This window comes from Dermacentor andersoni, chromosome 6 (genome assembly GCF_023375885.2).
Source record: "Dermacentor andersoni chromosome 6, qqDerAnde1_hic_scaffold, whole genome shotgun sequence".
Taxonomy (NCBI): domain Eukaryota; kingdom Metazoa; phylum Arthropoda; class Arachnida; order Ixodida; family Ixodidae; genus Dermacentor; species Dermacentor andersoni.
The window spans coordinates 113,962,072-113,977,268 of NC_092819.1; the positions used below are offsets into that span (position 1 = coordinate 113,962,072).

General features: G+C 46.3%; 1 protein-coding gene across 4 annotated transcripts in view; it reads right to left on the bottom strand.

The window, feature by feature from the left end:
- The window catches only part of LOC126522276 (venom metalloproteinase BumaMPs1-like), a 117,396-nt gene extending 108,328 nt beyond the window's left edge, over window positions 1-9,068 (bottom strand). For 2 of the 4 annotated variants that reach the window (XM_055066317.2, XM_055066316.2), the window contains exon 1: window positions 8,040-9,067. In XM_055066317.2, the coding sequence (XP_054922292.1) occupies window positions 8,040-8,079 (40 nt within the window). In that variant the 5' untranslated portion in view covers window positions 8,080-9,067. Of the gene's footprint in view, window positions 1-8,039 lie in introns of all 4 variants that reach the window. The other 2 variants (XM_055066315.2, XM_055066318.2) reach the window with 2 other exon arrangements.
- Window positions 9,069-15,197: the final 6,129 nt, after the last annotated feature.

The window sequence follows — 15,197 nt, forward strand, 5'->3', positions numbered from 1 at the left end:
CAGTTCATTTATATGTTATTTAGATAAGTGAGTTGGCATGCTAGCAAAGTTTCACTCCTAACTTCCCATATCAAATTAAATTACTGATCTACAACGCGCTGTTCTTATCAGACATTCATTATTGTTTCTTCGTATGGGGAAATACCATATAGTTTAATATTAACGAACTTCATGTAATACAAAAGAAAGTGTTATATCATATCGTCAGTGCAGATTATAATGCACACAATGATAAATTTTTCCGACAGCTTAAGGTTATTCCCGCACCTAACTTTTACGAATATTCCTAATCTACCAGACAAAAGGAAATCTGAATATAAAGGTGAGAAAGCTTTTTAACATATATCGTCTTTGAGAACTAATACCATTGCATATTTATTTCGCAACAGGGAATGTTTGTGGGATCCGTTTTGTCGCACCGAACATGGACGACAAACGTTACGGCATGCACTTGCACTTTTATTGAACAGACTGGTCTCCCAAAATAGTTAAGTGGAAAAATGCAGCGTACGTAACATGCGAGAATAGTTCTAGATGTGTTTTTTTGTCGCTTTAATTGTACTGCTAAATATTTTGTAGTTTACTGTGAAGTTCTTTTCGTGTTACGTTTTTTAATACGCTAAGATGTTTTCCAATTTTGATCAGTAGTATTGAACTGTTATTATCTACTGTTATCTTGATATAACCTTAAGTTGTAAACCTTGCATATGGGGGGCAAAGGCGCTCTCAAGTGAACAGATTTTCACTTTTTGCCTGAGCTCTGCGGATTGTAGTGATGCAAATAAACGGAACTTGAACTTTCTAGCTCTGCAACGTCGCTTCTTGAAATGACACAACAGTCGCCGCCAATATCTAGCTTGCGCGTGATGAGATGGCCCGCATCGTAGACTGTCGTGCTCCAGTGATGTAGACCAGTCGTGCTCCAGTCAGTGTTTGCAAAAACAAAAAGAAAATCACCGTCTTCTGCTCGTAACTCTCGCATTTCTTGTTTGACGCTGCGCGGAAGCTTGGGCGACTTTTACGCTCCAGCGAAATGATTCTGCCTTGCACACTTCCGGCATGTTCTTGTCTTTTTATGGGCACGTATCACTGTGGTCCATATGACCCCTACATTTGTAGGAAACGTTTATTCTTGTGCTACCGCGTTTACTATGGTGTCAGCGCTGGCGCCTGTAGCTTCACTTATCTTACTGAAGTGGTCTTCGCCTTATCATGCGCGCGGGAAATGGCTACCGCTTTTTGGCACGTCGGATGTTACGCAACCAGTCTTCGCTGTAGGCCCTTGTTCTGAGCAACGAAAATGATTCTCCTGCGCAGCATGCGATCTTCAAGGTTCCCAAAATCACAGTTCTTCGCTAAAACGCGCACTTTTGTCAACCACCCGTTAACCGTGTCGCCTTCATTTTGGTTAGATTGAATGGTTGCGAAATGCTTGAAATGTTCAGTTCGTTGTGGGCTTGCAACGTTCCTCAAATTTTTTCACCAGAACTTCAACATAATCTGTCTTCCGCGTTCCTCAACTTGAAGGTACTGTACGAATTCCGAGTGTTTTCCCCTAACGTATCTAGAAACGTGGCTGCTTCAGCTTCCTTTCGCTGCTTGTTGAATTGCGTAGCAGTGAAAAGCAGCTTTCCACGCAATCCAAGGGTCATGCGATCCATCCATTGGCTTCGGGGGCGGCAATAGCGTGGACAACATCTACATATCGTCTGGGTTTCCCAGCCCCCATGTAGACAGGCCAGCAGAGCGAACAAGTTTATTGCGGTTGAGCAAGTTACAGATAAAGACAAGCAACGTGGTTACGGGTACTTGGTGACGACTGCACATTCAGCCGTGCCACAGAGATAAACGTTGCATAGGCTGAAACACCATTGTACGTAACGCCCTTAGCAGTAGAGCATTTAATCAGCATCTGTGGAAAGTTTTGCTTCAGAAGGTTGTAGCGTGTGCTTTGGATCGGCATAATGTTTCACGTTTTATCTATTTCACTAGAGACCAATCTTCCAGTTGGTAGCCACCTTTCTTTCCCTTCCTTTCTGGGTCCCTGTTTTCTATGCCTATTTTTTGCTGCCTCGAATCCCTATAAAACGGGACAAATTTTTGCCGTTCTATCTATGCTTTTTTTCAAGCGCACCGTTATACCGTGAAGTCGCGGTAGCAGTGTACCACTTTTCTTCAAAGCAGAAGAAGGAGCCCTTTTCGAAATTTTATGCTTTTTGAAGGCGCGATTCATTTAATGGTTCATGAAATCCTTGTTAATTGGAGGTATCGGGCGTTTTCAGTTTTCTGCCTGAATAACATGGCTGTGAGCATGATGTACAATGAACGTTTTCTTTGAGTCAGGCACCTCAAGCAATGCTTCCGCGCTAGCCTGTGAGAACGGATTGTGTAAGATGTATATTGTAAGATGTGGATGTCGGCTCATAGGCTGGTTCATGTAATGGCTGATATGTAGACTATGTCGGCTCACAGGCATCTCTAGAGCAGAAAGGCCTCATTCTGGACAAACGCGATATTGAATGAGCTTCTTCCTTTTCCTAGAATTCTTATACTTAGTCTACCCCACTACTGGGACATTCCCATGTGCCACTGTATATGTGCACATTACTGCCAAATCTACCCAAATAGGTACGTGGCACTGTTGCGCGAACGGCACTGGATCCCTAAATGAACTTCCATATATTCAGCCATATCTCATTTTAAATAAAGCTTTCATCGTAAACATTATTGAGAAGAATCAAACACGGCCTCCAACCTCGTTGCGTCGATTTTGCGATGCCTCACTTTGTGCACCTTCCTGATTTGGTATTAGTCTGTTGGGTCATTCCAGGCCAAATCAACCAGCGTTTTTTCGACTACCACAGGTATAGCTGCAAACATTTCCACATGTTTGTTGGAGTTCAAAACTCATCCTCCACGATTATGCTTTCTTGCAGAAAATTTTGCAGAATTTTGACGACAATTTGTTTTTCCTGTCAAGATGAGCTAAACGGCATCAATCAACATTTTTTTCGCACGGACACATTGTATGATACACTCCTTCAAATTGCGTTTATGGCAACCCAAAGATGCGATGTAACTGCGAAAACTGCGAGCTTTATAAATATTTCAATACTTCAATGGGTTCTGGCACTAGCAAAAGCGTGCAAAAGTGCAAAGTTTGAGTTTTTTACGGGAACGTAGAAAAAAAACTGGAAGTAACATATAAAATATATACTGGTAGCCCAGTCAACATAGTACAGCTAAAAATATTTAAAGTATCCAAGGGTTAGCAGTTCGCTTGGAAAGAAATTGTAAATTTACATTTTTTACCAAAAAGTTCCATATTCAAGGTAAAAAAAAAATGTGCCTTAGTAGTCGGCCTAAAATTATATTCATTACATCATTAGATAGCCCTACGCGTCTACTACGCATATGGGAACTTATAAAAAGGTATTATATTTTAAACGCAAGAAATGGTTTTTGGAATTTTTGTGTGAGCACGGGCCATTTTCCGACGCGAGTGAAGCTATGTAGAGCACTGATTCCGGTGGTCCGCAGCCCAGGCTTGCTGGCGTGGAATCCAGACGACAATGCTAGAGCATCGCCTGCAACGCAGACGAAAGGGAAACGGTATGATCATCTGCATTTTATGGCGAACAGACGCACGCTTCAGTGCAATGCGGCTTGTGCTTGGTGTGTGCCAGGTAAACCATCCTCCAATTACACATAGAACTTCACGACCGCTAAATTTCCCCAGAGAGTGCTGCACATTTGAAAGGTTTGTTTCATACATTCATAAATTGAAATATTTACACATAAGTATAAATGAAACGGAGAAAGAGCGCTGGCATCTTTCACGCAAAGAATTATCAATAAAATGTCGCCCTGAAATCGGTGAATTCCGTTTCTATTTTCAGATGAAGACCTTTTGCCCTGCTCACTGGGACCCAAATACTGTCGTAAGACGACACAAGTGAAAAAGACCTTGCGGATTACAACTGAAAGCCTAGAGGAACGTGAACTTAGTCTTCTGGTGTAGCGTGCGAAAAGCGACAAGGACAGTTTAGAAACAGTACGCGCACACCATTATTACATCTATATTAAGAAGTTCACGACACTATGCGCGCCAAAAATCTGCTCGGACCCTTTCTCCAACCATGGGTCAAACCGTCGGGGAATTTGGGTCATATCTCTGGGCCTCGCTACAGCAGTGCCTCTCTTGTGGCTGGTTCCTGGTGAAACTCCGTCCCCAATGTAAAAGCAGGTGTTTCCAAATGCGGGCGCAGTTAGATGCAGGCAATAAGAGCTTGGCAGATTGTGAAACAATATGCGAGTCTACATTTGAAGAGAATGCATCCACCTCAACGGACCGTGCTGCACCACGAGATGGGACTGGAAGAACCTTGAGCAGAAAACGGAAGGGCCATGAGGAAGACGCGGCTGTCGCAGGTGGCACCTTGCCCAATGATGATTGTAAGGATGCTAAAGTGCAAGAAGTAGCCTACGAAATGGCACCAACCACCGCACTTGCGGAAGACTATAAAAATCTTCTTGAAGTCGTGAAGGATCGATTCGTACGAGAAAGAAAACGGTCGAAAAAATTGTATCTTCTGGTTCATGGTCCCGAAAAAAGTTGCTGAATAATTTTGTGCATCGGAAAGTCAAGTTCGCATTGCTATGAAAATTAGGCAACAGGGAGGAATTTTGGGCTCTCCTACATCAAAGTTAAGCAGACCACTACACGACAGGACAATAAGAAGCATAATAAAGTTCTATGAGGATGAACATACATCCGTCTGTCTTCTAGGCAAGAAATAGGTCGTCCGAGACAAGCAAAAAGACTGCTGCTAATGAATCTTAAGGAAGCGCACGAGGAATGGATGAAATGTAACACAGACCTGAAGTGCGGCATTTATAAGTTCGCCTATCTGAGGCCACCCCACTGTTTAGTTGCCGGTGCTCCGGCAACGCACTCCGTTTGCGTTTGCATTTACCACCAAAATGTAATATTGATGCTGCAGTCCTTGAGCATTTTGCAAACAATTGATTCGCTCCTTCAGATAACTGTGCGTGAGATAACGATAATGACCGGTATATGCAGCAATTGCCCAGGAGATTCGGCGCTCAAATCACTGATATTGAGCTCTCCTGCACTGAACCGGGATTTGGCAGCGAGTATTTCTCTCCGTCAGTGGGCTGGTGGAGTGCGCTGCCGATTGGAAACAATCTTGTTTACCAATAATGACTTTGTAGACCGTCTGCTTGAGATGATAAGCGACTTAAAATCCTATCACTCTGTCAGCAAGCTCCAAGCTCAGCACCTACGCAATTGGAAGACCGCTCTCACGCCTGCAGAAGCCATAGTTATAATGAATTTCTCTGAAAACTACAGCTTTCTCATTCAGAGCGCTCCACAGTCAATATACTGGGACAACTCTCAAGCAACAGTACACCCGATTGTAGTCTACTCTCGCTCGACAGACGCTTCTGATGAACCACATGTGCAATCGTGCGTAGTGATAACCGACCGTCTCGACCATACGACTGCCGCGATTTCAAAATTACACGAGGTGCTGATGGATCAACTTAAAGTAGACATGCCGCAGGTAGAACATGTGCACTACTTTTCGGATGGGGCTGCTTCCCAGTATAAGAACAGAAAGAATTTTGCAAACCTGTGCTACCCCAAGAAAGATCTTACTTCGGATGCAACGGGGAGGTTCGCCTAGCAGCACTAGTTATAGGTTGTATCGGTAGGCTCAAAGAGGTTGGCCTTATATCGTAACGGGGAAACCAGCCCTTCTCGTTGTCTTCTCTTGCACCAGCACACCTGCACCATGCCCACTGCCCAGTGCCTTCAGTACAGCTACATGAGATTTTTTTTTGCTACATCACACGGAAAAAAGTGCCTGTGATGGCGTGGGTGGCACCCTAGAACGATTGGCTGCCAAGGCAAGCCTACAATGGCCTTTCTCAATGCAGATTTTGACACCGTTTGAGCTGTACAACTGGCCACGTGAAAGCCTTTTACATATAAAACCAATTTGGTTGCTGGAGAGTGCAATATCTAAGCGGGAGGTAGAACTGTCGTCCAGGTTTACGAATGCTATGCGCATGGCCTTTACATTATTTTCAGCCGACGTCACTTTTTCAACTAAATGTCGCAATCACGTCTTCGTCGCAGACAAGAAGTGTTAAAGCTGTTCGACAGCCGGCACCTGCTCGGCTATAAAAGTGATACGGGCTATGTTCAGGCTCACGTATTCAAACGCGATTGACATTCAATTTTCGTAGCCATGGAAAGAAAAAGTCAGGAATACACCGTTGGAAACCGCTTGTCTTGGTTTGCATACAATAAAAAAAAGCCACAAGCTCCTTGCTGAATAGCTTCTTGGGCTCACTTTGTTGCCGATATGTCTTTGCAGGACGGCCACGCTTTATATATGCACGCTCTTTACGCGATCCACGTACTGAAAATTAAAAAAAAAAAAACATTTCCTGGGTTTAAAAAATACTATATGATAACTTCCCACATGCATAGCAGACACGTAGGGCTATCTAATGATGCAATGCATATGTTTTTAGGCCGTCCACAAAGGCACCTTCTTTTTTACCTTGAATATAAAGCTTTTTGCAAAAAAAATGGAACTTTACAATTTCTGTTCATGCGACCTCCTAAACCTTCGATACTTTAAATATTTTTCAGCTGTACTATGTTGACTGGGCTCTCAGTATATATTTTATATGTGGCTTCCAGGTTTTTCTACGTTCCGAGAAAAAAACCCAAATTTTGCAATTTTAACCGCCTATGCGAGTGCCAGAACCAATCGAAGTATTCAAATATTTATAAAATTGGCAATTATTGCAGTAACATCGCATCTTCGGGTTGTCCTAAACGCAATTTTAAGGAGTGGATCATACAATGTGTCGTTGAGAAAAAATTTTAGGTAATGCCGTCTAGCTCAGCTTGGCCAGAAAAACAAATTATCTACAAAACTTTTGGCAAGGAAAAACAAACGTGGAGGATGAGTTTTGAACTCCAACAAACATGTGGAAATTTTTGCAGCTATATTTGTGATCGTCGAAAAACGCTGGTTGATTTGGCGTGGAATGACCCTGTTGGTAGTGCTTGTTAACGGTGTAGTGCAAATGAATATTGTTGTATGAGGTTAACATTACGACATGTACGACGCATGAACCTAAATATAACATAAACCTGCACGTTCCATCGGAAATAAAGTGTGCACCGTCCTATTTGATTGCCTTGCTTTTATGTACCATTATCAAAACTGTCGCGTTTTGTAAATGGGAAAAATAGCCCAACATAAGGGCAACACACAGACGAAGGGAAGAGAAGGACAAACGCTTGTCTTGTTGGTTCCTTCCTTGTATGTTTGTTGTTTTTCTGTCTGTTTTCTTTTGTTGTGCTAAGTTTCTCTATCAGCAATGCAGGCCTACTTGCTTAAATATTATTGCTTCTAGACGTATGTTGGCATTGTGCGCGTCATATAATTATGTATTCTGGTCACGAAATATCTTATTTGAGGTAGCTCAGTGGATAATTGGGCATTGGATCATCATCTCAGTTTCTGATATATTATAGTGTCCTCGGCCTAATTTCATTCTGGAACCTGTCAATCGGGTCACCTGACGGGAAGATGGAGCGATCAGTCGTTATGTGCAGTGTTTAAATGGACCTCATCTGGCTCTAGTTGGTAGAATTACATATTATAAAGCGTTCCTATGCACCTCTCGTTGCCAGTACGTTACAAATACACTTGAAACATGCATTATGGTGATGTCTTATAATGGTTCCAACAAATAAATGGGATTCCAAAATCTCGAAAAAAAATCTAGTCACTATGTGCCGTGCTTAAATGGACCTTAGATGGCTCTAGTTGGTACAAATATATTCTGGAGAGCGTTCCCATGTATCTCTCGTTGCCAGTATGTTACAATTACACTTGAAACTTTAAAATTCTGGTGATGTATTATAATGGTTCATACAATTCAATGCGATTGCAAAGTCTCAAAGAATATCTAGAAGATGCACTTACCTACTGCTATTCTACAAAAGCAGAAGTACAGCAGAAGCATTTTATAGTGGTGAAGATCTTCCGTCCTATGGATACTCAAAACGATGACTGAGTTCCAGGCACCTTTATTGCTTTAGCACAGTGACAGTACTACATTTGTTGCTTCGGGGCAGTAATCAAAATCTTGGTGTGCAGTTGGCACACAGGTTTATTTGAAAGTTTGTAAGGTTTCCCGCAGAGAGTAAAGATCACGAACAGCTTTACTTACTTCATAGGTTATTCTTCCACAATAGCCTGTCTTTTTTTTTTTTTTTTTACAGGGCACTTGCAGCCTTTTCACGCCACTCGCAACAGCCTTTCTAGATCATCAGTACAGTCAACAAATGTGTCTGCTGCCGCATACAGCGGACTGATGGATGTATTTATATTCAAAGCAAAACACCCGTTTTGAGAAATCAACGCTCTATAGACAAGTAAGCTGTGTGCTGGATTTGTTGTACCTCTTACCAGCAGAGAATCTGACGGAACGAAGGATAAACACAAATACTCGATACGATGAAGTACAACTGCCATTCAACCGGTGCTAGGGCATAGGAAAGGAACACTTTAATGAAACGAACATTTTAAAACAGAAACATGCTCTATGGAAAAGATGTTAGTTTGAATTATCAGATACAGGATTAGCCTTCGAAACATTCGGCATAAGACGAGAAACAAACAAGTTCCTGAGTATCACTTATATTACAATAACAAAATAGAGCACCTGAGAACGATGCGCACACATATGGGGTACAAATTCTTTGTACTCTTTCTGCCTGATGTAATCCAGTGTCCTAAAAGTTTTTGACTGCACTTAAATTTTCTTAGCAGGGTGTATTCAATGCTTTTTATTTTTTAAAAGCGGGGTGACTAGTATAGGAACCCATATGAACCTGGGATTCTGTTAACGCAAATATATTTTGCAATACAATTGCTTGCAAAAGGGAAGATTATGATAATTTCACAAGGGCTCGGAAACGAATCGTAGAAAAAAGATCGCCAGAAATCAATGGCAAGAGCATTGTGGCAGGTCTTGCACCTTTAAATGCTACTTCACCCATTTTGAGCCTGCGTGCCTGCCTGCCTGCCTGCCTCCCTATCTATCTATCTATCTATCTATCTATCTATCTATCTATCTATCTATCTATCTATCTATCTATCTATCTATCTATCTATCTATCTATCTATCTATCTATCTATCTATCTAGCTATCTATCTATCTATCTATCTATCTATCTATCTATCTATCTATCTATCTATCTATCTATCTATCTATCTATCTATCTATCTATCTATCTATCGGTGTATCTATCAATCTATCTATCTATCTGTCTGTCTGTCTGTCTGTCTGTCTGTCTGTCTGTCTGTCTGTCTGTCTGTCTGTCTGTCTGTCTGTCTGTCTGTCTGTCTGTCTGTCTGTCTGTCTGTCTGTCTGTCTGTCTGTCTGTCTGTCTGTCTGTGTAGCCAGTCAGTCAGCCAGCCAACCAGCCTCTTACGCCGACCCAGTGGCCCAAGCTGCCTACCTGCTTCGGCACTAAGTATGTGCTCCTGGTCGCGATGCGTCGAGGTCGTTTCACAGCTCGTCATTCCAGCTTCTTGATATTGCTACGGAACAGCCGCAACAGTGTGGCTACACTTAGGAGGACGAAGACGACGTGTGTGCCGGCTTGATATAGCGTCGCCATTTTGGCCTCCGTGAGCTTCCCTGTAAATACCTTGTAAATAGTATTCGGCTTCAGCTTCACGTAACATTAATTTGGTGGAGGTGGACGTTCCCCGTACCCGTCATGGAGCTTCGCAGCGGTCGCAGTGGCGACAATGCAACTTCGGCTCCTGCTGGCGGCACTTCATCTACGCAAGCGTCTCCGCCTGCAGCCCCGACCTACGTCGCCGTTTTCCCACCTCGGGATCCTGGTGTTTTCAACGGAGTCGGCAGTCCTGATGTAGACGACTGGCTCCACTTATACGAACGTGTCAGCACCAGTCACAGGTGGGATCCGACTATTATGCTTGCCAACGTACTTTTCTACCTCGACGGAGCTCCATTGGCGTGGTTCCAGACTCGCGAAGAGGAGATCTCGAGCTGCGATCTCTTCAGACAAGCTACGCGACCTTTTTGGCAATCCGTTTGGCCGACAAGTCAATGCCAAGAAAGCCCTTGCCACACGTGTACAGACGTCGACCGAGTCCTTCGTGTCGTCCATTCTCGACGTCTTGGCCCTTTGTGCCAAGGCTGACCCGACCATGTCTGAGGACGAGAAGGTTAATCACGTCCTCAAAGGCTTTGCTGACGACGCCTTCAATTTACTGGTGTTTACGAACGTCACCAGCATCGATGCCATCCTCAAGGAGTGCCGCCGTCTCGAGCATGCTAAAAGCCGCCGTGTATCCGAGCACATCACGCGACTTCTCAACACAGCTGCTACGTCATCCTGTGACGACCACCAGCCGTCGCGATGTGACAACTTGACCCGCATCATTCGTCGTGAGGTCGAAGCGGCACAACCGGTGGCCCCTTCATTCCCGTTGCCTGATCCTTCTCCGGTGACAATCTCCTTGATCCAGGCCGTCGTCCATCAAGAGTTGTCCAACGTCGGCCTGCAATCCATTCCCTCCGTACGCTCTGAACCATTGTCTCCACGCAGGTCCCAACCGCGCTCTTCTTACTCCTCTTATAGACAGCGCAACGCCTCCGAATGGCGAACCGTGGACGACAAGCCGATCTGTTTTAACTGCCGACGCATTGGACATGTCGCTCACCACTGCCGCAGCCGCTGGACTTCTCCGACGCGCTATTATCCTGATTACCCCCCTCGCCCCTCTAGCGCACCCTTTTCCTTCGCCCCTTCTATGCCCGCTCCATCATCTGACCCTGCGACAGTTTGACACCACCCCGCTACTCCCGCTCGCCTTCTCCCTCCCGCCGCCAATCTCGCTCGCCCCCGTCACGCTGTGCTCCTTCTCCGACCTACTCGCCGCAGCCCCGACCGTAAAACTAGACAGTGCAGCTACTGGAGGTGAAGCTGCATTGACGACATTGGCACGAAATCCTCGCTTCACCTTACCCACAAACTAGAATCTTTAGGACGTTCTCGTCGACAATGTTCCTGTGCGCCCGTTGATTGACACCGGGGCGCATGTGTCCATTATGGTGCTGCTCTTCGCCGTCGGCTCAAGAAAGTTCTGACGCCGGCCCCGAACAAAGTTTTACAAGTCGCCGACGGAGGGACTGTCGCTATTGTTGGCATGTGTTCTGCCCGGCTCACCATTGCTGAGAGGCACGCCGTCGTTCTCTTCACCGTCATCGAGCATTGTCCTCACGAACTCATTATCGGTCTGGATTTTCTTGCCAATCATTCTACCCTCATGGACTGTTCGGCCGGCTCACTTCGCCTTGACTTGCCTCTTCTTGCCGACCCTGTAGACCCGCCTCCAAGCCATCTGAGCTACATGGATTTTATTCGCCTACCGCCTCACTCTGCGACACACGTCGACTTGTTGTCCTCGCCAGCTGCATCTGACGGCAATTACGTGGCCGTACCAATTGCGGCCGTTATGCTTACACATGGTGTTACCGTGCCGCACACTGTGCTGAAAATTAATGGCAACCGCACCTGCCTTCCACTTGTCCATTTCGCGCTAACCGCGCAAGTTCTGCCTCAGGGGATTTCCTTGGCTATATTAACGCTTTGCCGGATGATGAGGTCGAGCCATTCACAGTGGAAGATCGTTACAGCTCAGCCCATACCGTGACGTCATCGCACGGTACTGACGTCGACAATAAGAAGATGGTCTCCTCTGACCTTAGACCTACCTAAGCTGAAGCTCCTTGCCGCGTTCTTGAAGGCTATCGCGACATTCTTTACTTTGACTATAGACCCTTAAGCCAAACGTCCCTCGTGACCCATCGCATAAATACTGGCGATGCGAATCCTATTCACCGACGTCCATATCGTGTTTCTGCGTCGTAACGAGCTGTTATGCAACAGGAAGTCAAAAAGATGCTTGCAAAGGACATTATCGAGTCTTCCTGTAGTGCCTGGGCTTCTCCCGTCGTACTTGTCAAACAGAAGGATGGAACGTGGCGTTTTTGTGTAGATTATTGGCACCTGAACAAAATCACAAAAAAGGACGCGTACCCTTTGCCACGTATTCATGACGCTCTAGACTGCCTGTACGGTGCCACCTATTTTTCTTCTATCGACTTACGGTCCGGCTACTGGCAGATATCCGTCGACGACATGGACCGCGAGAAGACGGCATTTATTACCCTTGACGGCCTTTATCAGTTCAAGGTGATGCCTTTCGGTCTCTGCAACGCGCCCGCCACCTTCGAACGAATGATGGACTCTTTGCTTCAGGGGTTGAAGTGGTCCACCTGTTTGTGCTATCTGGACGACGTCATCGTTTATTCGCCCACATTCGACACGCATCTAGACCGTCCTTTAGCGATTCTTGACGTGTTCCGCCGCGCCAGTCTCCACTTGAATCGGCCCGAGGATGCCGATTGTTTGTCCCGCTACCCCGTCAACAAACCGGCTGATGCGGACGCCATAGCTTGCGTTTTCTCTGCGTCCGAGTTGCTTCAAATCGGCAACGAGCAACGGCGCGATCCTTCATTACGAGCCCTCATCGACCGTCTGGAGTCAACTCCTGGCGACGCCTCTCTCCGGATGTTTCTCCTTACGGAGGGGGCATTATACCGCCGCAATTTTGGTCTACACGGCCTTGACCTTCTGCTCGTCATTCCATCGCACCTGCGTTCGACTGTCCTCCAGCAACTTCACGATGCTCCCTTGGCTGGACACTTGGGCGTCTGGCGCACATACGACCGTGTACGCCGTCGATTCTTTTGGCCGGGTCTTGCCCACCCCGTGCGGCGCTACGTTGCCACTTGTGAGCCCTGTCAGCGCCGGAAGAAGCCCTACACATCTACAGCGGGATGTCTCCAGCCGATCGACATCCCAACCGAACCCTTTTTCCGTGTTGGTCTAGACCTTCTTGGACCATTTCCTCTCTCGGGCTCCGGTAATAAATGGGTCGCTGTCGCTACCGATTATGCTACGCGGTACGTAATCACCAGAGCCCTCCCGGCAAGTTGCGCTACTGACGTTGCTGACTTCCTGCTCTATGACATCATTTTTATGCACGGGGCTCCTCGCCAATTACTCACCGACCGTGGCCGCAGCTTTCTGTCGGCAGTCGTCGAGGACATCCTCTGCTCCTGCTCGACAAAGCACAAGTTCAGCACGTCCTACCACCCACAGACCGACTGCCTCACGGAGCGCCTCAACCGGACCATCACCGACATGCTTTGGAAGTACGTTGCGACCGACCACCACGACTGGGATCTTCACTTACCATATGTGACGTTCGCGTATAATTCATCGCGTCACGACACCACCGGTTATTCACCATTCTATGGCCTATATGGCTGAGAACCCGTGTTGCCCTCGGCCCAACGTTCAGCCACTAAATACGCCCGCGACGCGATCGCACACGCCGACCACACGCGCCAGCTCGCCCGCACCCGTCTCGAGGCCTCACTGGAGCATCAGAGATGCCTGTATGATTGCCACCATCGTGACGTGCACTTTTCTCCGGGTTCTCTGGTGCTTCTCTGATCACCCGTTCGACTTGTGGGCCTTTCCGAAAAGCTGCTGTCGCGCTACACTGGCCCTTACCGTGTGGTACGACAAGTGGCCGAGGTCACGTATGAAAGCATTCCCGCCGATCTCTCAGCGTCATCATCAGCTGCAAGTGACATAGTTCAAGTGGCAAGATGAAAACCATACCACACCCCTTTCACCGCAGATGTGTAGATTAAGCACCGGGACGGTGCTTCTACAGCCGGGGGTGATGCTACGGAACAGCCGCCACAGTGTGGCTGCACTGAGGAGAACGAAGACGACGTTTTTGCCGGCTTGATATAGCGTCGCCATTTTGGCCTCCGTGAGCTTCCCTGTAAATAAATTGTAAATAGTATTCGGCTTCAGCGTCACGTAACCATATCTTACTCTCGTCATGTTGTCGTCACGCCTTATATCCCTATGCAGACGCCCAAGTTGTCTAATACCTTGGTCCACTAGGTACTGGCCCCTGGTCCTGATGCCTACGTGGTTGGTTCACTACCGTCATTCTCGCTTTGTCATCCATCATTAGTCATGCCATAGTCATCACGCCATCACCGTAATACAGTCGTCATTGATTCGTTGCTGCACCACCATGGCAATGCCATCGTCGTCGTTTAATCTCCGTCATTCCAGCTTAGTGATTGGACACTTCTGATCCGGCCTTCCTCGATACTACTCCGACCCAGTGGTCCAAGTTGCCTAATAGGTTGGACCACTAGGTGTTTTTTCAGTGTGGTGATGCTACCGTGGTAGTTGCATCATGGTCATTCAAGCTTAATCATCCAGTTATCGTCAGGTTGTCGTCGTCACGCCATCTTCGCCATGTCATCATCATCATCATCATCATCAGCCTGGTTACGCCCACTGCAGGGCAAAGGCCTCTCCCATACTTCTCCAACAACCCCGGTCATGTACTAATTGCGGCCATGCCGTCCCTGCAAACTTCTTAATCTCATCCGCCCACCTAACTTTCTGCCGCCCCCTGCTACGCTTCCCTTCCCTTGGGATCCAGTCCGTAACCCTTAATGACCATCGGTTATCTTCCCTCCTCATTACATGTCCTGCCCATGCCCATTTCTTTTTCTTGATTTCAACTAAGATGTCATTAACTCGCGTTTGTTCCCTCACCCAATCTGCTCTTTTCTTATCCCTTAACGTTACACCTATCATTCTTCTTTCCATAGCTCGTTGCGTCGTCCTCAATTTGAGTAGAACCCTTTTCGTAAGCCTCCAGGTTTCTGCCCCGTACGTGAGTACTGGTAAGACACAGCTATTATACACTTTTCTCTTGAGGGATAATGGCAACCTGCTGTTCATGATCTGCGAATGCCTGCCAAACGCACCCCAGCCCATTCTTATTCTTCTGGTTATTTCACTCTCATGATCTGGATCAGCAGTCACTACCTGTCCTAAGTAGATGTATTCTCTTACCACTTCCAGTGCCTCGCTACCTATCGTAAACTGCTGTTCCCTTCCGAGACTGTTAAACATTACTTTAGTTTTCTGG